General features: G+C 51.0%; 1 protein-coding gene and 1 pseudogene across 2 annotated transcripts in view; both read left to right on the top strand.

Annotated features, from left to right (window-relative positions):
• The window catches only part of LOC135292702 (zinc finger protein 135-like), a 179,567-nt pseudogene that overhangs the window by 134,629 nt on the left and 26,845 nt on the right, over positions 1 to 18,093 (top strand).
• LOC135292635 (hydrocephalus-inducing protein-like) overlaps positions 1 to 18,093 on the top strand; it is a 31,188-nt gene that overhangs the window by 2,802 nt on the left and 10,293 nt on the right. Inside the window, exons 3-11 of one of the 2 annotated variants that reach the window (XM_064406772.1) lie at positions 440 to 562; positions 3,311 to 3,430; positions 5,775 to 5,909; positions 7,347 to 7,546; positions 11,145 to 11,328; positions 12,408 to 12,507; positions 13,736 to 13,854; positions 14,982 to 15,205; positions 17,133 to 17,623. In XM_064406772.1, the coding sequence (XP_064262842.1) occupies positions 440 to 562; positions 3,311 to 3,430; positions 5,775 to 5,909; positions 7,347 to 7,546; positions 11,145 to 11,328; positions 12,408 to 12,507; positions 13,736 to 13,854; positions 14,982 to 15,205; positions 17,133 to 17,406 (1,479 nt within the window). In that variant the 3' untranslated portion in view covers positions 17,407 to 17,623. Of the gene's footprint in view, positions 1 to 439; positions 563 to 3,310; positions 3,431 to 5,774; positions 5,910 to 7,346; positions 7,547 to 11,144; positions 11,329 to 12,407; positions 12,508 to 13,735; positions 13,855 to 14,981; positions 15,206 to 17,132; positions 17,624 to 18,093 lie in introns of those variants that run through there. The other variant, XM_064406773.1, reaches the window with a different exon arrangement.

Below are 18,093 nucleotides of genomic sequence, written 5' to 3'. Positions count from 1 at the left end.
AGCTTTTCTTTCTTGCTTCTCTTGGACTCAGCCAGCAGTGCTGTCTCCTGCTGTGAGTTGTGAGTGTTGTGCAGGGATGGAGTTGGGGCAGTTCTGAGAGCTCCTCCCCACTCTCTGTAAAGGTCACTGCGTCAATCCAATGAAATGTAAGAGAAAACAAATGGCCAAAGAGCAGAAATCCCCAAACATGTCAGATCAGATCACAGAGAGACTAATGGGCCACAGCCATGTGGTTGGAGTATGTGTATTGCACCCTGTATTATTAATTTATTCTTGCTATGCATTTCAGCAAGTAACTTCCAGGGCTTCCTGAACTATCCTAGTGGCTGTGATCACAAATTATTCACCAGTGCCACTTGCTCAAGAAATGCCTTTCTGAACAAGCACATCTCTGAGCTTCTTGCTCATTTGGTTTTTTGGGGTTTGTTTTGCCTTTCAGCTGCTTCCCTCTAAGTTCCAGCAGGACAAGTTTGCAAACACGAAGAAGAAGGAGGCCAGCACTGGGGGGAGGATTCTGCCCAGAATTGGCCCATGGATAGACCTGAGCAAGACTGGTCCAAAGGTAGCCTTTTCCTGCTCTTTTCCTTTCTGTTTGATGGCAAGTTTGAAGAGGGTGTGTGCTTGTGACAGGCTTGCCTCCAGCAAAACACCTCAGTGTCCAGGTGCTGTTGTCATTGCAAGCTGCTGGCAGTGGTGGACTGGGAGTCCTGATGTGCACTGGGGCAACACAAATAACCTCTGCTGCAGCTGCTGGGCTGTGCTGGAGTGTGGCTGCCATTGCTAAAACAATGGGGGAAGGCTGGGGACACAAAGGCACAGCATTGCCATGTGCCATTCCCCTGCTGAAGGAGCCACCTCTTGCTTTGGTGTGGCCACCATCAAACGCTCGGGGTCACAGGATTCCCTCCACAGTGGCAGCATTGGCCTTGGAAGGCCCAGGACTTGCAGGAATTCCTTCAGATTTAGCAAAACCAATTGCATTCCTGCTTTGGGTTGGAACAATGTGTTGGACCCTGACGGGGTGTTAGATTTTGCAGGCTGCCAGATGTGCAGGGGACTGGCCCTGGGCAGAGGGGAATGGATGTGCTTTCTGTGGATCAGTGCCTACTTAGAGGTGTGTTTCAAGCTGCTTTTGTGACAGAACTGGCTCAGTAGAAAGCACAGTCCAAAAGGGTAGGTGACCAAGGTGGGCTGTTGTTATGAATGAGGTCCTATATGTCTAATTTAATAAACCACAAAATTAGAATTTAGCAGCAATTTTAATTGAGCATGCAATTTTATATAAAATTATGCAATCAAATATAATCAAATAGATACAAAATAATTTGGCAGTGGTTAGGATAAAGCACAAGCAAAACTGATTGGGGTACAATCGGGGTATGGGGGGGTTTCTCACCCTGCCTCCCGTACAAAAGAGAAAAGAACCCAAACACAACTTATATACTGGATGCTAATACATGTTCATCAACAATTTTTTGTAAATCTCCTCCTATTTTCAATTCTTGAAATCTATGTCATTGTACTGCACAGTGCATGCTCAGCTTGTTTCCAAGGGGTCTTTTGGCTTTTCACTGGTTGCTTCCGACGAAGGCTTCTCCTCATCGTCACTGTCCTTTGAACAACCCCACAGGCTGCACATGCGTCCCAGGTCTTGTGTTACAGAAGCCAGCATTATATTCCAAAAATAAGCTATATTATTTCATAAACACCTAGAATCATCCTAATTTTGTCCATTTCAAGGCCAATTCTTTAATTATCCCGAGGCCTATTCCGTTTTGGGATTTTATTTATCTCACACTACATCCCGTCTCCTATTTTCTCATGAACATCTGAAAACATCTGTTTTGTGACACTAATTACATATCCTTTTCATCTATGACTTTTTAACATATATTTTCTAAAATATCAATATAGTTACAATTGTTAGCACGAATCCCATTCATTTATCACACTGCTGAGCAGTGAATTGGCAGCAAGAGACATTGAACACACTGGTTAAGGATTGCCTTGGAGAGGGGCATTGGGAACACCTCAGGGCAGGGCACAAGTGGGGGACAGTGTGCTGCAGGCACTCCCTTCAGCAGGCTGTGTCTGCCCTGGAGTCACACAGGAGAGCTGCTGGTGTCTCTGCAGTGACAGCAGTGTGCTGGAGAAGGGGATAATTTTCTCCAAGTAATGTCTCTGCTCCAGAAGCATTTGCTGCTGTTGTGTCATTCCAGACATGCCTCTACAATGGTATCAAGTAAGGTAGCAATAATGACAAGAAAGCACCTATTTAAAGCTCATGGAAAAAGGAGATACCAACTCTACTTTTACCCAAGTTGCTGAGAAAATAACTGAACCTTATCCTCATTCAGCATTCACTTCATTTGTCTTTTTCCTAACTTCTGTGGTACTTTATTTTTGCCTTTACCTCTGTTAGAAATGCACTCACTTTTAAATACAATGAAAGGGGACAAAATCATTGAAGCAAAAGGAAACTGTTTATTAGTAAGGACTCAGCTGAGCCGGGCGTGTCTCCCTCCTCCTGGAGATGAACAAACACACCCTCTGAGAAAATGGCAATCTTTCTATCCCCTTTATACCGGTGAGGGCTGTTCTGTCCCCTTTCCCTTTGGATGGGTACTTGGGAACTTCCATTCCCTCCAAACGCCAGTTTTTCTGTCCCCTCCCCTCTCACCCTGCTTCCTTTTGGTCAGGTCTTCAACCCTGTTCCTCTCACAGCAACACCCAACAAACCAACCTGAACAAATCCAACCCCCAAACAACACAGAGAATCAACAACTTTCATTCTTTAACTTGATAACCTTTTGGCTTCAGCCAAATATCACCTCATCTCTCACACCTCCTCTGCTACTGCTGCCTAAGTTCTAGATCAAAAAAGGTATTTGCAGTTGTGTGGGCCTCGGTTTCCCTGTGTCAGAGTGAAGGACATTGCAAAATCGTTTCCCATGGAATCTGATGTAAATGTATGGGTTTTACTTACTCCATGAGTGCTCAGGCAGTGCCCCAGAGCTCTGTGACCGCATGGGCACAGGGCTGTGCTTAAGGTAAGTGCTGCCTGGCATTGTGGAGAATGAAAGCTGGAGAAATACATGTCAAAAGAGCAGCTTGGCTCGAGCCTGCTCTGTGTGACCAGCAGCTCTCCATCAGCTCAGAGCAGAGGTGGGTGAGCCACTGTTTGCCCAGTGTGGGCTGGGCAGATGTGCTCCCCCAGAGTCTGCACTTCACTGGGGTCAGTGTAAGATTGTCCTTCATGAGCCTTCCTCCCAGCAGCTGAAGCTGTCCCTGCTCTCTCTCGCCTCTCCAGCTGCCGTCAGCTCCCCCAAAGCAGAACTTGTTGCAGATTTCCCCACCAGAGGTGATATTTCAGAACTTCAACACTCATGATGTCTCTGAAATGACAGTGTCTCTCATGAATGTGGACAAGGTAAGTGCTGGGATATGGAGCTTTATCAGTTTCTCTGGGTTGGGATTGAAGGCACTCGAGATGGTAGTTCATGTTCAGACTCAGGTGTTTATTATTTCTTATCGGTAAAACATTCTCACAACCATGAGTTTGGCAGCTTGTCATTAGCAAGGCACAAAATGGCTAACAATCTCTTGTTACAAAGTCTTTTAAGACTAAGCTATCCAATTCAGAAAGGACACCTGGATTATTTTCCCTTTTAAGCCAATAACTGATCCCTGGAAGCATGCAATGCGGACTTTTCTGCCCAATTACACAATGCCACCCAAACCCATGAAGAAGAAGGAAGAAGAAGCATGAAGAAGAAATTCAAGATGACACTCTGTGCCCTCCATCTTGCTTCTATCCACAGAAATCCCAAAACCTAAATTTCTCAGCAAGTGATACACCTACACTACTCTCTATAATCTATTTCACGCTTTTGTGGATTCTAGCCTATATTGACGTATAGGAAAGTTTCTCCATGAATGAGGGTCAAAGTCAGTGCTCCCCCGGGGGTCAGGACAGCCCAGAGCAGACAGAGAAATATTCCCAGTGCCCTGGCCTAGGTTTCTACAGAGCTTTAACACTGTGCTGGAAGAGGAGAGAGCTGTAATTCCCAAAGTGTACAGCAAAGCAGGGTATCTGCTGCAGCACGTCCAGAAGAAAATGTCTCAGTACCTTTGTTCTGCAAGATGGTGGAAAGCTTCCTGTGCTGGGAATTCTCCCCAGACTTTGGCCATGTGTTGACGGTATCTGTCCCAAAGGAGGTGCCTTCTCTTGAAAGCTCTGGATTGGTGGGAGTGTTGAGGCCTGTACAGTTCTTATCTGCTCTTGTGCTTTGCCTTGAGTGTTTACCACCTCCTGTGTCTCCTTGGTTAATCTTGGCTCCTCTGCCTCTCTCAGCCTGTTGGGCTCCCTTTGTGCAGCTCACAGTCAAAGCTCAGGGGCTGAGTCTTCTGCACTTTATGCTGGAATAACTTTTCATTAATGGCATTGGCACTGCAGGAGGTGTGTTCTGAAGCAGCCCTGGAATCAGACTGACGTAGCAGAAGCAGAGGGAGCCCTTTAGGTGCCACTTGAGGCTCCTGCTAAGCTTCATCCAGCTCTGCTCAGCTTTTCCAAAAGCAACACTGTGCTCTGCTTTCCCTTTGGAGAACCACAGCACATCCAAAGCCATGTGCTCCTGGAGGTTTTCACCTTCACTTGTAGAAATTGTGGTTGTTTTGCAGTTTGCCAAGACAGCTTTGAGGGGAAAAGTTGAAAAATGTCAGCAGTTGTGTTCCATTGTAAAGAGGAAAACGGAGACCATTGGAATTTCAGTCAGGGAAAACATTTTCTAAAAAGAGGCTTGTGCCAAGAGTGGGCTGGTGAGAAGAGACAGGAGGGAGTCAAAGTCATCTGGTTTAGACTTGTTGAGAGCATTTTGGTGCTCATTGGTTGATGATATCAGTGTGCTAGAAAATGCTTGTTTGCTGTGTCTGTGTATCCCAGAGGGCAGAACCTGGCATGATGGCTGCAGGCAGGAATGCCCAGCAGCCCAGCTTGCCTGCACAGGCAGCAAGAATCCCTGGAGAGCCAAAATTGTCTTTCAGTATTGGAACCACACTGCTGGTCCTGTTTCTCCAGGCAGAAAATGCCTTTGAAGCCCATAGTGATAGGCACAGCCTGTCTGTGTTTCTGTCACTTTTGACAAGCTGATTGCTCTCATGGTTTTATGACTCTTCCTTGCTGCTTTACTGCCCATTTAAATTCTCTTTGCCATCTCCTTGTTTTAGGGGTTGTCCTGCTGTGTTCCTTCTTTGGCTTTTCAGGTTTGCTTTTATTCCCAGTAAGGCCACAGTGTTTGGTCTCCTTTCTTGCTGGTCTGCCTGCATGACTGTATCCTCAGAACATCCCTACCCAAACCTGATGTACTAGAAGGGAATTTCTTCCTTCCCCCAGGACAATGTGCTGGTTTGCTTTCAGGGAGCACATTCCCCCTCTGGAACACGACTGCATGGCTGTGTGCTGGCAGGAGCCAGCAGGTTTTTTGGCCTTGTTGAATGTGCAGATGACTTGGTTCAGGTGCTCTGTCTCCATCCTGCTGCTGCTGACCTGCTCGGCCCTTCCTTCCCACCAGGCACCGCCCTACTGGGCCTGGTCAGAATGCTGGAGCCAGACAGAAGGAATTTGAGTTCACCCTCATGAATTTTGTGCCTGTACATGCACAGCTGAAAGTGCTTTGGAAAAGGGGTCAAGGAGGGATGACACCAGGGCATGGACAGGTCTCCTCTCATCCTGTTTCCACAAGTGACAAAATCATTGTTTCATGTCTTTCCTGCAGTTTCCTCATGTGGTGAAGGTCTCCATGGAGAGATCACCTTACTTCCAGGTCATGGGCTCCAACGATGCCTACCGTCTCCTGGTGCCGGCCGTGTCTGTCCCTGTGCGCATCCGCTTCAGCCCCGGCGAGAACAAGGTGAGCCTGGAGGAGCCAAAACACAGAATGCTCTCCAAAGCCACTGTTTTCCCTGCACTCTGGGTGCAGCCCATTCCGTGCTGGGAGCTTGGCTCCAGGCCGTGGGCAGGCAGCCTGCAGCCAGTCCCAGCTTGGCACGGGCTGCCAGGCACTGCAGCCAGGCCTGACAGGCTCTGCTTCCCCTCCCTGCACATCCCTGAGCATTGCCAAGGGAAGATGCCCAGGGAGCAGGATGAAAATGACAGAGGGCTGTTGATAGATGTTGGGCCATCTCTAGGTACAGTGGAAGAGGGTTCATGATGATGGAAAACACTGGAGGAACAAAGAGGTCTGAGAGCTTTCCTCCTTCCTGCCTGGCAACAGCTTCCCTGCCTCCCCCTGGGCTGGAGCAAGGACGGTGCTTTTTCCCAGCCTCTGTTCTGCAGCCTTGCAGCTGTGCTGTGCCAGAGCACAAGTGAGCATGGTGCAGCTGCAGGGCCAGGGCAGAGGATGTGCTGTGCCCGTGAGCCCGGCCTGGCACAGGCACCCTGGGCTCTGGGTGCCCTTGGTCAGCAGGAGGTTGCTGAGCTGCAGGGACTTGGACAGCTGCCTGCAGGAGCTGGTGTAGGGCAGGTGCAAGCTGCAGGCAGAGCTGTGAGCCCAGAGCCCGTGGCAGTGACGCTGCTGTGCCTCTGTCTTCATGCCTGTGCCTGTGCTTGCTCTGTCAGCTGGCACCCATTGCGTGCCAAAGGTGCTTTTGCCTGGAGGTTTGAACAGCAGTGCTGAGGCCCTGGCAAGTCTGATCTCAGTGCTGGGATCTGGGGGGTCAGTGTTGTGATCTGGGGGCTTGTTCATACAGAAGGGTTGAGGACATGGCATGGAAGGGAGGAAGCCTTGCAGGGAAGCCAAGAGAGGTTCTTTCCAGCAGCATCCTGCTGCCTCTTAGCACTGTTCTCCTCCTGACTTGGTTGGAGAGGCAAAGTTGGAGGGGAGTTCTGAGGCAGCTGATGTTTCTACACCAAGCCAGAGGTGCAGGATCTCTTTGGGTGCAGCTGTTTTCTCATCTTTTTTTTGCTGCTTCGAGTCAGTTGAACACTTTGTCCTATTCTCAAACAGTGGGAATATAGAAAGCTAAAGAGGAATGTCCTGTGTTCCCTAGCTCCATGTTCCTTAGAAGGGGCTTAGGAATTCTTTAACATCATTAAAATGTAGAGTAAAAATGATGGTGGCCTAGGGCAGTTCTCTGGATGACCAAGTGACAGAAGAGCTTAATGCCACTGAGATAGGTTTTGCAAAGTGCGCTAGTGCCTCTAAAATGTGACATATCAGTAGAGCTTAGTGTTCACTTAGGGTGGGATAGGTAAATTGATGCCCTTGAAGGGTTATAGGAAATGGTTTTTCTTCTGCCATGGGGACAGCACTAAATGCCCTGTGCTGAGGCAGTTTCTTTTCCTGCAGGATTATTCCCACCAGCTGCTCTGTGTCACTGAAAGGGAAAGGATAGTGGTGCCAATTCGGGCCATTGCTGCCCGAGCTATCCTGGACTTCCCTGACCAGCTGGACTTCTCCACATGTCCAGTGAAGTGCAGCACCCAGCAGACTCTGCTGCTCCGCAACACCGGGAACCTGGAAGCTCGTTTCCAGCTGAGCACCCAGAGGTGAGGATCTGTCCTTGTGCAAAACACCTTTGGGTGATAACAGGGCTGGGAAAGAGCAACAAAAGGAGCCTGAGCATCCCTGCAGCCCTGGCTGGAAAGGAGCAGAATGGATGGCATCTGCTCTCGCTTTCGGTCTTCTGAGCAGGATGCAGCCTTTGAGCTTTCTCTGTCCCAGCTTTCCTGGAGGCTGCTGCAACATGTTGGCAGCTGGCTTGCACCCTGCTGAGCACAAGCAGCTCCTGAAATGCTTTCTCAGCACTGTCAGCCAAACAGAGCCATTCTCTGGGAGGCCACAGGCACGTGGCTTTGCAGGGGTCCCTGCATCAGATGCCCAACATGAGCTGTGCTGCAGGCAGCCAGTGCAGTCCTGTTCCTGAAGCTGATCTGCTTTCCCTTGTCAGCTGAGGGCATCAGTCACCTCTTGTGTTCCATGATGAACCTTTGAAAGCCAGTTTAAAATTTCATACCAGATGATTTAAATCTCTGAATAAGGTTGTGCCCCCTTTTCATTGAGATTTCTTTTTGAATACACTGAAGTTCCTGTGTTTCTGCTGGTTTTTTTCATTTTGGTTTAAGTGTTTGCCAAAAGATCATGAATTCTTCCTTGGGAACTTTCATGAAGGTCGAGCTCCTCTAATGCCTATCAATATACCACATGCCCATGGGTACTTGCAGAGGTGTGTAGGAAATATGAGACATTTAGTGAATATTTGAAAAGCAATTGGGCTGATTTAGAAGATAAAAGTATAGAATAACTTTTGGAGGGGAGCTCTGGCAATCATCTGAGCAGACACACTGCTCAAAGCAAGAGCAGTGTCTGGGGATTGCCAGGTGCCATTGGGAGATCTGGACCTGCCTTTAGATGCCATGCAAGGAAACAAACATACAAAGGGCCCTAGTTAAAAAGCAGAAGAAAACGACCTATTCAAACCCTCTCCATACCTTATCTTTTCTGCCTGTCAGTAGTGCGGTAGTGCCTGTCAGGGTGCAGTAGTGATTCATTGAAAGGGTAGCTCTAACAGGATGAGAACTATCTTAAGGAACAGCTCACAATTCACAGATAAAAGGCCAAAAATTTAGCTTGCCAGCCCCATCTATTGGCACTGGTGTTTTCATTTGGTTATTCCAATGTCAGGGATGTCTCCTTCACAGCTCTTCTATCTGTGGGCTCAGGGAACAGCTTAGTGATGTTGGCTGAAATTCAGAGGAGTTAAGTTCAGCTGTAGAGCTTGTGTCCTTGGGTCTTGGGGAGCCAGGTCTGTGTGAGAGATGACTGCTCCAGCAGGAACAGAGGAGTCTGGTGGGTACAGCCCGGGGTGGGATGTAGGAGATGCAGGGGCTGATTTGCACTTGGTTTTTCAGTCCTGAAAACTGAGTGCTGAACTTGGCTGGATCCTCTTCTCCTGATAATTTGAAAAGAAGAAGATCCCTTCTTTCTCAGGCAAGCCCTGAAGTCTCCCCCAGGAGTGTTATTGCCATCCTGCCATCTGAGGGCAGGAGCATGTAACATGGGGCAGCAGTGGGAATGGAATGGAATGGAATGGAATGGAATGGAATGGAATGGAATGGAATGGAATGGAATGGAATGGAATGGAATGGATTGGAATGTAGTGCTGAAGTGTGGCCAGGAATTCCCTTAACTGGCAGCTTCTCTGTTCCAGTGAAATTTTTGGCAGAAGAATAAGAACAGAATGCTGTGCCTTGCCCAGAGCAGGCACTGATCCCCGAGCCCCAGCAGAGAGCTGCAGCAGCCCTGGCCTCAGCCCTGGAGCACATGCAGGAGCTCTGGGGCTGCTGGGGCCTTGTCTTTCCACCCCTCTCTCCAAAGCCTCACATCCAGCACATAAGCACTGCTGTCCTAAGGCTTCTCCCTCAGCCAGCAGGGATGTTCTCACCAGTGGTAATGGGAACGGGTCAGGCCCATCATTGCAGCAATAGGTCCTTCATGAGCTGAACCTGAAGCAAGTTCATCACTGCTGACATGAACAAAGTTCAGCTTGGCAGATGTTCTCTTTATTTTTGTGTGTGATGCATTCATCACCAAAGTCCCCAGAAGACACTTGGAAGTGACAGATTGAGCAGCAGCAAAGCACCAAGGCCAGGAACTTTTGTTTCCTCAGTGGGGCTGTACAAAAGCACAAAGGCCAGCAGCTGCTGGGCAGAAGCACATTTCCCCTGAGCTCTCCCTGAGCATCAAAGCAGAGAGTCTTGTGTTTGTCAGGCAAGAGCTGTTCACCTGGTGACCAATCCTGATTGCTGCTGTTAAATCCAAAGTGCACCAACACATCTGCATAATTATTTCCAACACATTGCACAGAGTTTCTCTGCTGGGCCAAGCAAACAGTTACCAGCGTGGGTGACAACCCACAGTCCCAGACTGCATTGCTGGTAAATACACAGAAACCTCCTGTTCTGCTTCCTTGATGTGCTCCTGTTCATGGTGCTTCATTGAGCTGGGATTGGATCCTTCAGACTGGAAATGGCATCCTCCTTTTGGGTTTCCATGTCACTGTATTACTCTAATGTGCATTTGCACTCTTTCAGAGTTTTGACTGCTCCCTTTCTTAGCGTACCTTTCATTGAAGTACTGCTAAAATGTGCCCTTTTTAGGCTCAATCAGGATCTTTTCAAGGTAAAACACACCAAAGAACCACACTGCAAATTCAACAGTTATTATTCCTTGGTCTGTAAAAAAGGATTAATACAACATCACTTTCCAACATCACACATATAGTATTCATTTTACTATTTGCAAAAAGCCAATAATATAATAGGCATTTTTCACAGTGCTGGTAACATGGAGCTGCAACCCAGCTCTGTCTCCCCTTCCCAGGGAAGTCCTGCTCCATAATCTTTATCTGCCTCCCCCAGCAGCTCAGTGGGAGGAAAAGCCACTTGAAGTGGCTGGTGGATTGTCCCTCAGTTTTGGCAGAGGCTTTGAGCCAGGAGGTTCCCTTGAGGGATTCTGGCTTTGGAAACCTCTCGCCAGCCTGCAGGTGTGGAGTAAAACTACCTGCTGTGCCAGTGAACAGCAAGTTATCCTGTGATCCCTCTGAGACCCCCAGGGCTTGGGGTCAGCCCTTGCTGGGGAGCGGCTGCTTGTGAGAAATAGCCACTCACTTTTCCTAAGTTTAGAAAGGTTGATTAAACCTTATCAAAAATACAACAGAAGACTGGATAGAGAAGATGTTACGGAAGGATTTTCCCCAGGTGTGCTCACCCACACAATGGAGGTTTTGCCTTTTAACCCTTTAGCCTCTCCCAAAATTCTGACCATCGACCCCTTCTTCGCTGTCCTGTGGTGGAGTTCACTTCCTCCATCTTGATTGGAGGTCAGATGTCACCATGGTGACAAGCTGACCCTCCCAAATACCCCAACCCCGGCTGTCCCTTGATAACAACTCAGGGGGTAAAAAACCCTTTTCTTAACCTATAGACATGGTATTTGTCTGTTAATGGTGAGAGTCAGTCGTGGCATTGCTCATCAGTCACACTGCTGCTCCTTCCCATGTGCTTTGCTCTCCTGCACTCACACTTCTCTCTGCAAATCTGTGGCTTATTAAACGACCTGCTGGCTTTGTCTCTCCTCTGGCTGCAGGCAGAGTCTTTTTGGGCAGTCACAGAGAGAGCTGTGGCTGGAAAAATTAATGGAGGAGAAAGAAACAGGGAAGGAGAAGGGCTCTTGTGAAGATCGTGCTGCCAGCCTGAGAGCCCCAGGGGAGATGGCAAAGGTGCACCAGGACCCCATGTTCTCTGATGACGTTTCTGTCATTGAGCCAATGGTAAGTGATAGCTGAGAACCTCATTTTCCTCCTCTTCCTCCTCTCCCTCTTCCTCCTCCCACCCACTGCAACCCTGGCTGTGGTCACTGGGCAGATCCTCAGCTGGCCCCACATGCTGGGAGGGAGGGCATGGAGTTTCTGGTGCAGCTGCAGAGCTCACCTAAAAATGCTAAAATGCTCAAAGCATTTCTGCCCTGGAGGGTCAAGGCAGGGCTGGGAGCCTGACAAAGCCGAGCTCTGCTGCCAGGGCTGGAGCTCAGGGCACTCCATGCGTGTCCTTGCAGTGTCACAGGGAGCAGTTCTTGTAGGCAGGGGCTGCCCCCACACGTGGGGCTCAGCAGAGGCTGTTGCAGCACTGCCAGCTCACACACTGACCTGAAGCTGGCAAGGTTGGCTGGGAAAAGGAGGCCAAACTCAGCCCAAGGTTAATCCCAGAAATGCCAATGGCCTCCTGTAACCACGCCTTGCACTATTTCTGAGTCTGCCTTCCAGTGCCATCTGAGAGCCTGGACACAAGGCTGGAAGGTTTCACTGGGCCTTTTGAGTTCTCCTGCACACAGGGACAGAAAACCTTTTCCTTTTCTGTTTGTGCAAGCAAACTGCCACGTGCTGCCATCAGCCAGAGCCCTGATTCTGAGCACTGGCATTGTGAGAGATGATGAATGCCTGGTGTCTGCACACTGCAAAATCCCTTCTCCCCTTGGAGTAAAGCCCAGAATAATCCCAACCTCTGCTTTCTTTCAAAACAGGTTAAACTAATATTTTTATTTCTGGGGGAGGGGATCATGATCTCTCCTTGTGAAGAGCCACCAGTGCACATTGGCAGTTACATCCCACTGCAGCTGACAGCAGCATGGTGTGAGCAAGAGCTTGTGTCAGAGCAGTAGGAAATTGTGGAGAGTGGGACCTGACCAGCATTGAGAGCTTCCAGCACTGTGTTGAGCTGGATTTGGAGGGTTTCCTTGGGCTCCTTGTGTTGTTCACTCATCACTGATGCTCTAAACAAAGGCTTACAGGACTATGGTTGAAAACAAGAAATGTGAAGTTTGAAGAGAAATGTTTTGCTGTTTCTGTTGTAGGAGGGAGAAATTGAGCCGGATGGTTTGGCCAAAATCAAGATGACTTTCAAACCCCTGGAAGCAGTGGAGTATCAAAGTGTGGCTTGTTGCAGCATCTCAGGTGCAGCTCCTGTGCCCTGCTTCTCCCCCTCAGTGCAGCCATGGTGCAAGCCTGAGCCCACTGGGCTGCCCTGGCAATGCTGGGAAGAGTCCCTGGCCAGCAGGGCAGTGCTGGCACATCCCCAGTGGCCCTGCAGCTCCCAGGGAGTGTCCCGTGCAAGGCCAGGGCTCAGAGTGCTGTGTCTGGGCTCCTGATCCCAGCACAGCCCAGGCAGTGCAGGGAGAGGTTTTCATGCCATGGCTTTGCCAGCATTTCCTCAAAGGCCAGAGAGCTGCAGAGCAGAGCAGCTTCAGTGAACAAGCACTAAGCCCCTGCAGGCCCCTGGCCTCCAGGATGGCTCCACTGGACATGGATCCATCATCAGGTGGCAGGAGCTGGGTTAGAAATGTGCTCCCTGAGCCTGGATCAGCTCCCACTGGCCAGACAGCACCAGAGCAGAGGGGGCTGAGCCCCACTGAGCCCAGGCTGTTGGTAGAAGGAGCAGCCTTGGCCAGCAGCTGCTTCTCTCCCTGTGTGGGAGCTGTCACCTTGCAGCTCTCAGTCTGTGGAAACAGAGCCCAGTGCTGAGGGTCAGAAGGTGAGGACTTGGGCAACAAAGTCCTGTGCTGCTGGGCCAGGTAGTTTGTTGATTGCCAAGCTCTGGATGAGCTTTGTGCCTTCCCTGAATGGATTTCCAAGCTCCTCTAGGTGCATGGGAAGGAAAGCACAGAGTCCTAGGATGTTAAGGATGGAGTGGACCTTAAAGATCATCTAGTGCCAAGGCCCCTGCCATGGGCAGGGACACCTCCCCCTAGAGCAGGTAGCTGCAAGCCCCATCCAGCCTGGCTTTGAACACTTGCAGGGCTGGGACCTGCACAACTTCCCTGGGGAACCTGCTCCAGTGTCTCACCACCCTCACAGGAAAAAATGTCATCCCAAATATCTAACCTAAATTTCCTTTCTTTCAATTTCTACCCATTACTCCTTGGTCTGCCACTCCAGGACCCCAGAGATGTTTGAAACTCAGCAAACTGGTGGCTCCAATTGGAAACCAGCCCGAGGAATGGGTTAGGAATTAGAAGTCAGCCCCAAGGGATATCTGCTGAGGGAAGAGAAGGGTTCATATCTTGTCCTGCAGCATCAGGAGCTGGTGGCATCCAGCTCAGAGTCAGGGACTAGCACTGAGGCAGCCTGGAAAAGACAGTGTGACAGAGGGAATGCTTGTACTGAAATGGACATCTCTCCCCAGGCCGTGAGAGCAGGCTGCCCCTGCAGCTCAGAGGGGAAGGCCAAGGACCCTTGGTTGAGCTCAGCTCTGACACTCTGGAGCTTGGGGACATTTTTGTCAACACCCCCCATGTCTGTGAGGTGAGCAGCAGGGCTGGGGATGGATGCTGATGGCTCCTGAGGCAGCAGCAAGCCTGGTGGAGCTGTGGAATTCCTGCCAGCCTGGGCAGTTGTGAGCAGGGAATATTTGATGTGCTGGTCCAGTCTGGGGGGTCAGAAAGGTGTGTCTGTTGTTCATGAAGCCCCAGCCCCTGCTTTTGGGCAGCCTTCCTTAGGGATCAGCTGGGAGGCTTCCTGCAAAACAAGGCCTTGGCAGGTGAAACCAGCACTGGGTGCAAAAGCTGCATGTTCAGAGGCTTTTGTGGCAGTGCCAGACACAAGGCACCTTTGGACTGGGCTCTGCAGAAGCAGCTGGAACCAACTGGCTGCCTTTGAGCTTCAGTCCACTGCCAACAGCTTCCAGTCAAGGGTCTCCTGCTCATTCCTGGAAGTCCCAGGAAAGCCTTGGGAGTTCTGTCCCTTGCTGACCAGTCCCACACTTCAGCCTTGGTGCATCTCTGGCTCTGGAAAGAGAAAAGTGTTCCTGGGAATAAAGAACAGGATTTTTCTACCTATTTGCCTCCACCCCCCAATAGTGTCAAGCCTGTAAAAAACTCATGAAAGAGCAACTGAAAAGAGGCAGGAAATGAGGCACTGCATCAGGGCAAACACTTTCAAAAGCTTGGCTGGGGAAGAGAAAGACACCCTGAGTTCTCTCACCAAAAGATGGTGCTGTCTGTACATTTTTATGCTGATGCCTCATTAGCAATGTCTTGTTTTCATGGTGTGGGAAAAGGTGACTGAGGTGATGGTGCTGTTGGAGCTGTGCAGGCTGGGCCAGCAGCAGCTCAGTGCTGATTCACTAGGCAGCTGCAATCACCCCACGTTGCTCTCAGGGCCAGGTCTCCATGAGCTGGGTGATGCTGCCCAGAGGTGCACTGCTCTGTGTCCATGGGATAACCCCAGGGTGACTGCAGCTCTGTGCAGCTGCCACTGCATTGCATGCAAACCCAAAGGCAGAACTTGTCCTCTTGTATCTTTTGACTTGTGCCATTCAGCAGCACAAAGCATCTTCTGCCTTTTCTGGCTGTTCATTGCATCCTTAGACAATAGCTCCCAAGAAGGGAATATTCCACATGGATTTCCACTTTGCTTTCTTGCTGCTGCAGGTGAACCTGATCAACCAAGGAGCTCTTGATGCTCCCTTCAGATACATCCCTGCAGCCACAAAGGCGGGCTTGGGCTTCAAGTTGGCACCCCAGGAGGGCATCATTGCAGCAGGTGGGAGCCAGACTCTCCAGATCTCCTTCAGTGCCACCGTGTTGGGGAGGTTTGAGGAAGAATTCCGGTTCAGTGTGGCTGGATCTCCTACGCCTGCCATCCTGACCATCAGGTAAGGACCCTGGGAGCTTGGTGGGCACATCTGGAGCTGTCTCTGGGACATGCCCCACCTATCTCCTGTTGGGGTGGAGCAGAGAGAAAAGGTGTTTGCTGAGGTCTTCATCTCTGCTCTGATGCTGGCACTGCTTTAGTGGGAGGATGCCTCCTGCCCTGTGTGGTACCTGGAGCTGGAATGACTCCTCCCTGCAGGGATCTCCCTCTGCCCTGGGCCATGGCAGGCAGTGGGATGGATCAGCTTTGGGCAGCAGCTGCTCTGGGATGTCCCAGCTGAAGAGCCAGCAAGGCCCCCAGGGCTTTGGAGATGGGCCAGCCTGGGGCATTCTGCAGCAGCAGCAGTGCTTTTAAAAACTTCTGTCAATAATCCATGCCAGATGGGCAGCAGCAGCCTCACCTCCCCTCCCATGGCCATGCTGTGGGGGACAAGCTGTGCTCCCAGCTGCTGTGCCCAGAGGGCTCTGGTGCCTCCTGTGCACAGCCAGGCAAGGGCTGATGTGGGAGTCAGGGAACTGTGCAGCAGGAACTGTGCCAAGGACTTGGGCACCATCCCCTGGGCTGGTGCCATGGCAAGAGATCATCCTGGCCCAGCACAAGGGACAAGGGGTGATGATAGGGGAGGCAGAGCTCAGTGCTCAGCACCACAGCAGCACGAGGCCTTGTCCCTGCCAGCCTGAGCCATGGGCTGCTAGGATAATGCAGTGGGAGCAGGAGAGCTGATGCTGGCTGCTCTGCAGCTTTGGAGCTAGGCTGCTGCTCTTGGGAGGCACTGGGGCAAGGCAGTGAAGAAATGAAAGCAATCTGCACTGGATTATGGCAATAAGATAAGGGAGATGGATGAAAAAGAACAAGGAAATTATTACTTAGCAAGAGCAAAGTGGTGAGTAGGTCTGCCCCCAGTGGAGAAAGAATGGTGATGGCTTTGATTTTGGAGGAAAAGTGCTGCTTTTTTATTTTGGAGATCAAGAGGGAACCTTCCACCATCCAATAAGTGATTCTCCTCTGTCCCTCCCCCAAAGTGGCCATGGGATGTTTGTGCATCAGCAGCTTTCTCCTTGAGCAAGGGCAGGTGTCTCTTGTTGAGATGTGTGGAGCAGAGCCAGGGGCAGTGCTGTGAATCCAACAGAAGGCACAGGTCACTGGGCCTTGATTTTTAACCACAAGGCAGAGAGGGCATGGATTGGCATCAGCCATGAAATCAACTGGTGAGTGTTGTGCAGCTCCAAGTGCTGCTTTCAGTGGGCGTTGGTGACTTTTGCAGTGTGTCTGCTGAGTTCAAGGACAGGTGAGGTGCTGTGCTAGATTCAGGACCCCCTTGTTTGGTTGTTGAAGCTGTTGCTCTTGGCTGTGCCAGCTGCTGCACTGCTGACAAGCTGCTCCTTTCCTCTAGGATTCATCTGTGCCCTGTGTAGAAGTGTTGCTGCTCTTTTCAGAGGATGTTTGGGGCTGCCCTGGGTTCATGGCTCACAACTGTGTCTGTAATGATGGTGTGGGTCAAACTCTGCTGAGAAAGCTCCTCCATGGGAACAGCAGTTCCAGCTAAGAAGTAGCAAAGCAGGAACCTGTGGCTGGAAGGGCTGGTTACAGAAGTTTGTGGGGACACCTTGATGCCCATCCCATTGCAGATGGGGAAACTGAGGCCCGGAGCCATGTCTGGCTGTGTGTTCAGGGTCCTTCATGGGACCAGCAGCATCCCGGGGGCTTTTCCTGCCTGCCCTGTGCCCAGAGCCCATCAGTGGCTGCTGGCTGCTGGCCACTTGGCTTTAGCTGCCTCCTGTGCCCCGGGGCACTGTGCTGAGCACATGGTGTGTGCAGGTTTGAAAGGCACGGTGCCCTGACACCAGGTTTGTGCCCCCGAGCCACGACAGCCGGAGCTTTGCAATTCCTTGAACCAAGGCATTTCCTGCTCTGTCCTCGCCATGCAGGGGCAGCGTCACTGGACCCAGTTTGCACTTCGACCTCCCTGAGCTCGACTTCGGGGACATCTCCTTTGGTGAGTGCTGCCTGGGCTGGGACACAGCGGGAGGGATCTGTGCCTTCCAAGGGAAAAGCATCCCTCCCTCCTGCTCTGCCCCAGCAGCCTCTTCAGGGTGGGAACTGCAGGGCTGCTGGTGCCGCAGGGAGCATTTGGCCATTGTCAGATCAAACAGAAGCAAGGCAGAGAAAGTCAGGATTTTCTGGTGTCTCTGTCCTGCTTGAAAAGACAGATATCTGCCAAGAAAGGTGGGGATCTTCCTGGAATGGAAAGATGAGCCCCTCCCTCCAAATGATGATACCTTTGAAATTACAGGGCTCAAACGATGGGGAAAGGAATAACAGTTCTTTCCTAGACTATGTCAGGAGAGCCCAGAGAACAAGAGCAGATGTTTGCCAGCCGCCAAGTCCCGTTTTTTCCCTTTGGTGCAGTGAGGATCCCAGCAGGAGGAGCTGTGGGCTCTGGCAGGGCAGTGATCCCCTGCCAGCCGGCAGCGGCAGGGAAGGAGGGAAGGAGGGAAATGCTCCTTTTGCAGAGGGACAGAGGGCAGGGGGATGTGGGCAGTGGCTCAGAGCAGCAGGCAGCAGCGGGGAAGGCAGGCAGGGTGGGTGCCAGGCTGAGCTGCAGCCAGGGCAGCCCCGGGGCCAAGCACACAACCTCCCGCAGCAGCACGCGGCCGAGCTCCCATCCCCGAGCGGGAGGAAGGGAAGCTCCGCTCCCTGCCCAGCCTCAGCTCCCACTGCACAGCGCCCACGGCATCGCGCCACAGCTGCCAAAAACCCCCGAGGGAAAAGCCCACCCCCAGGGCCAAAACCCCCAAACCCCCTATCCCCCTTCCCAGACCAAGGGGAGCATTCACTACCAAGCCTGAACCCAGAACAAGGAAGGTCATGGACTTTTTAAGGAAACTA

The sequence above is a fragment of the Passer domesticus genome, unplaced genomic scaffold (assembly GCF_036417665.1).
Source record: "Passer domesticus isolate bPasDom1 unplaced genomic scaffold, bPasDom1.hap1 HAP1_SCAFFOLD_44, whole genome shotgun sequence".
NCBI classification, from domain to species: Eukaryota; Metazoa; Chordata; class Aves; order Passeriformes; family Passeridae; genus Passer; species Passer domesticus.
Note: the sequence above shows the minus strand (reverse complement) of the source record. Positions and strands in the feature narration are given on the sequence as shown.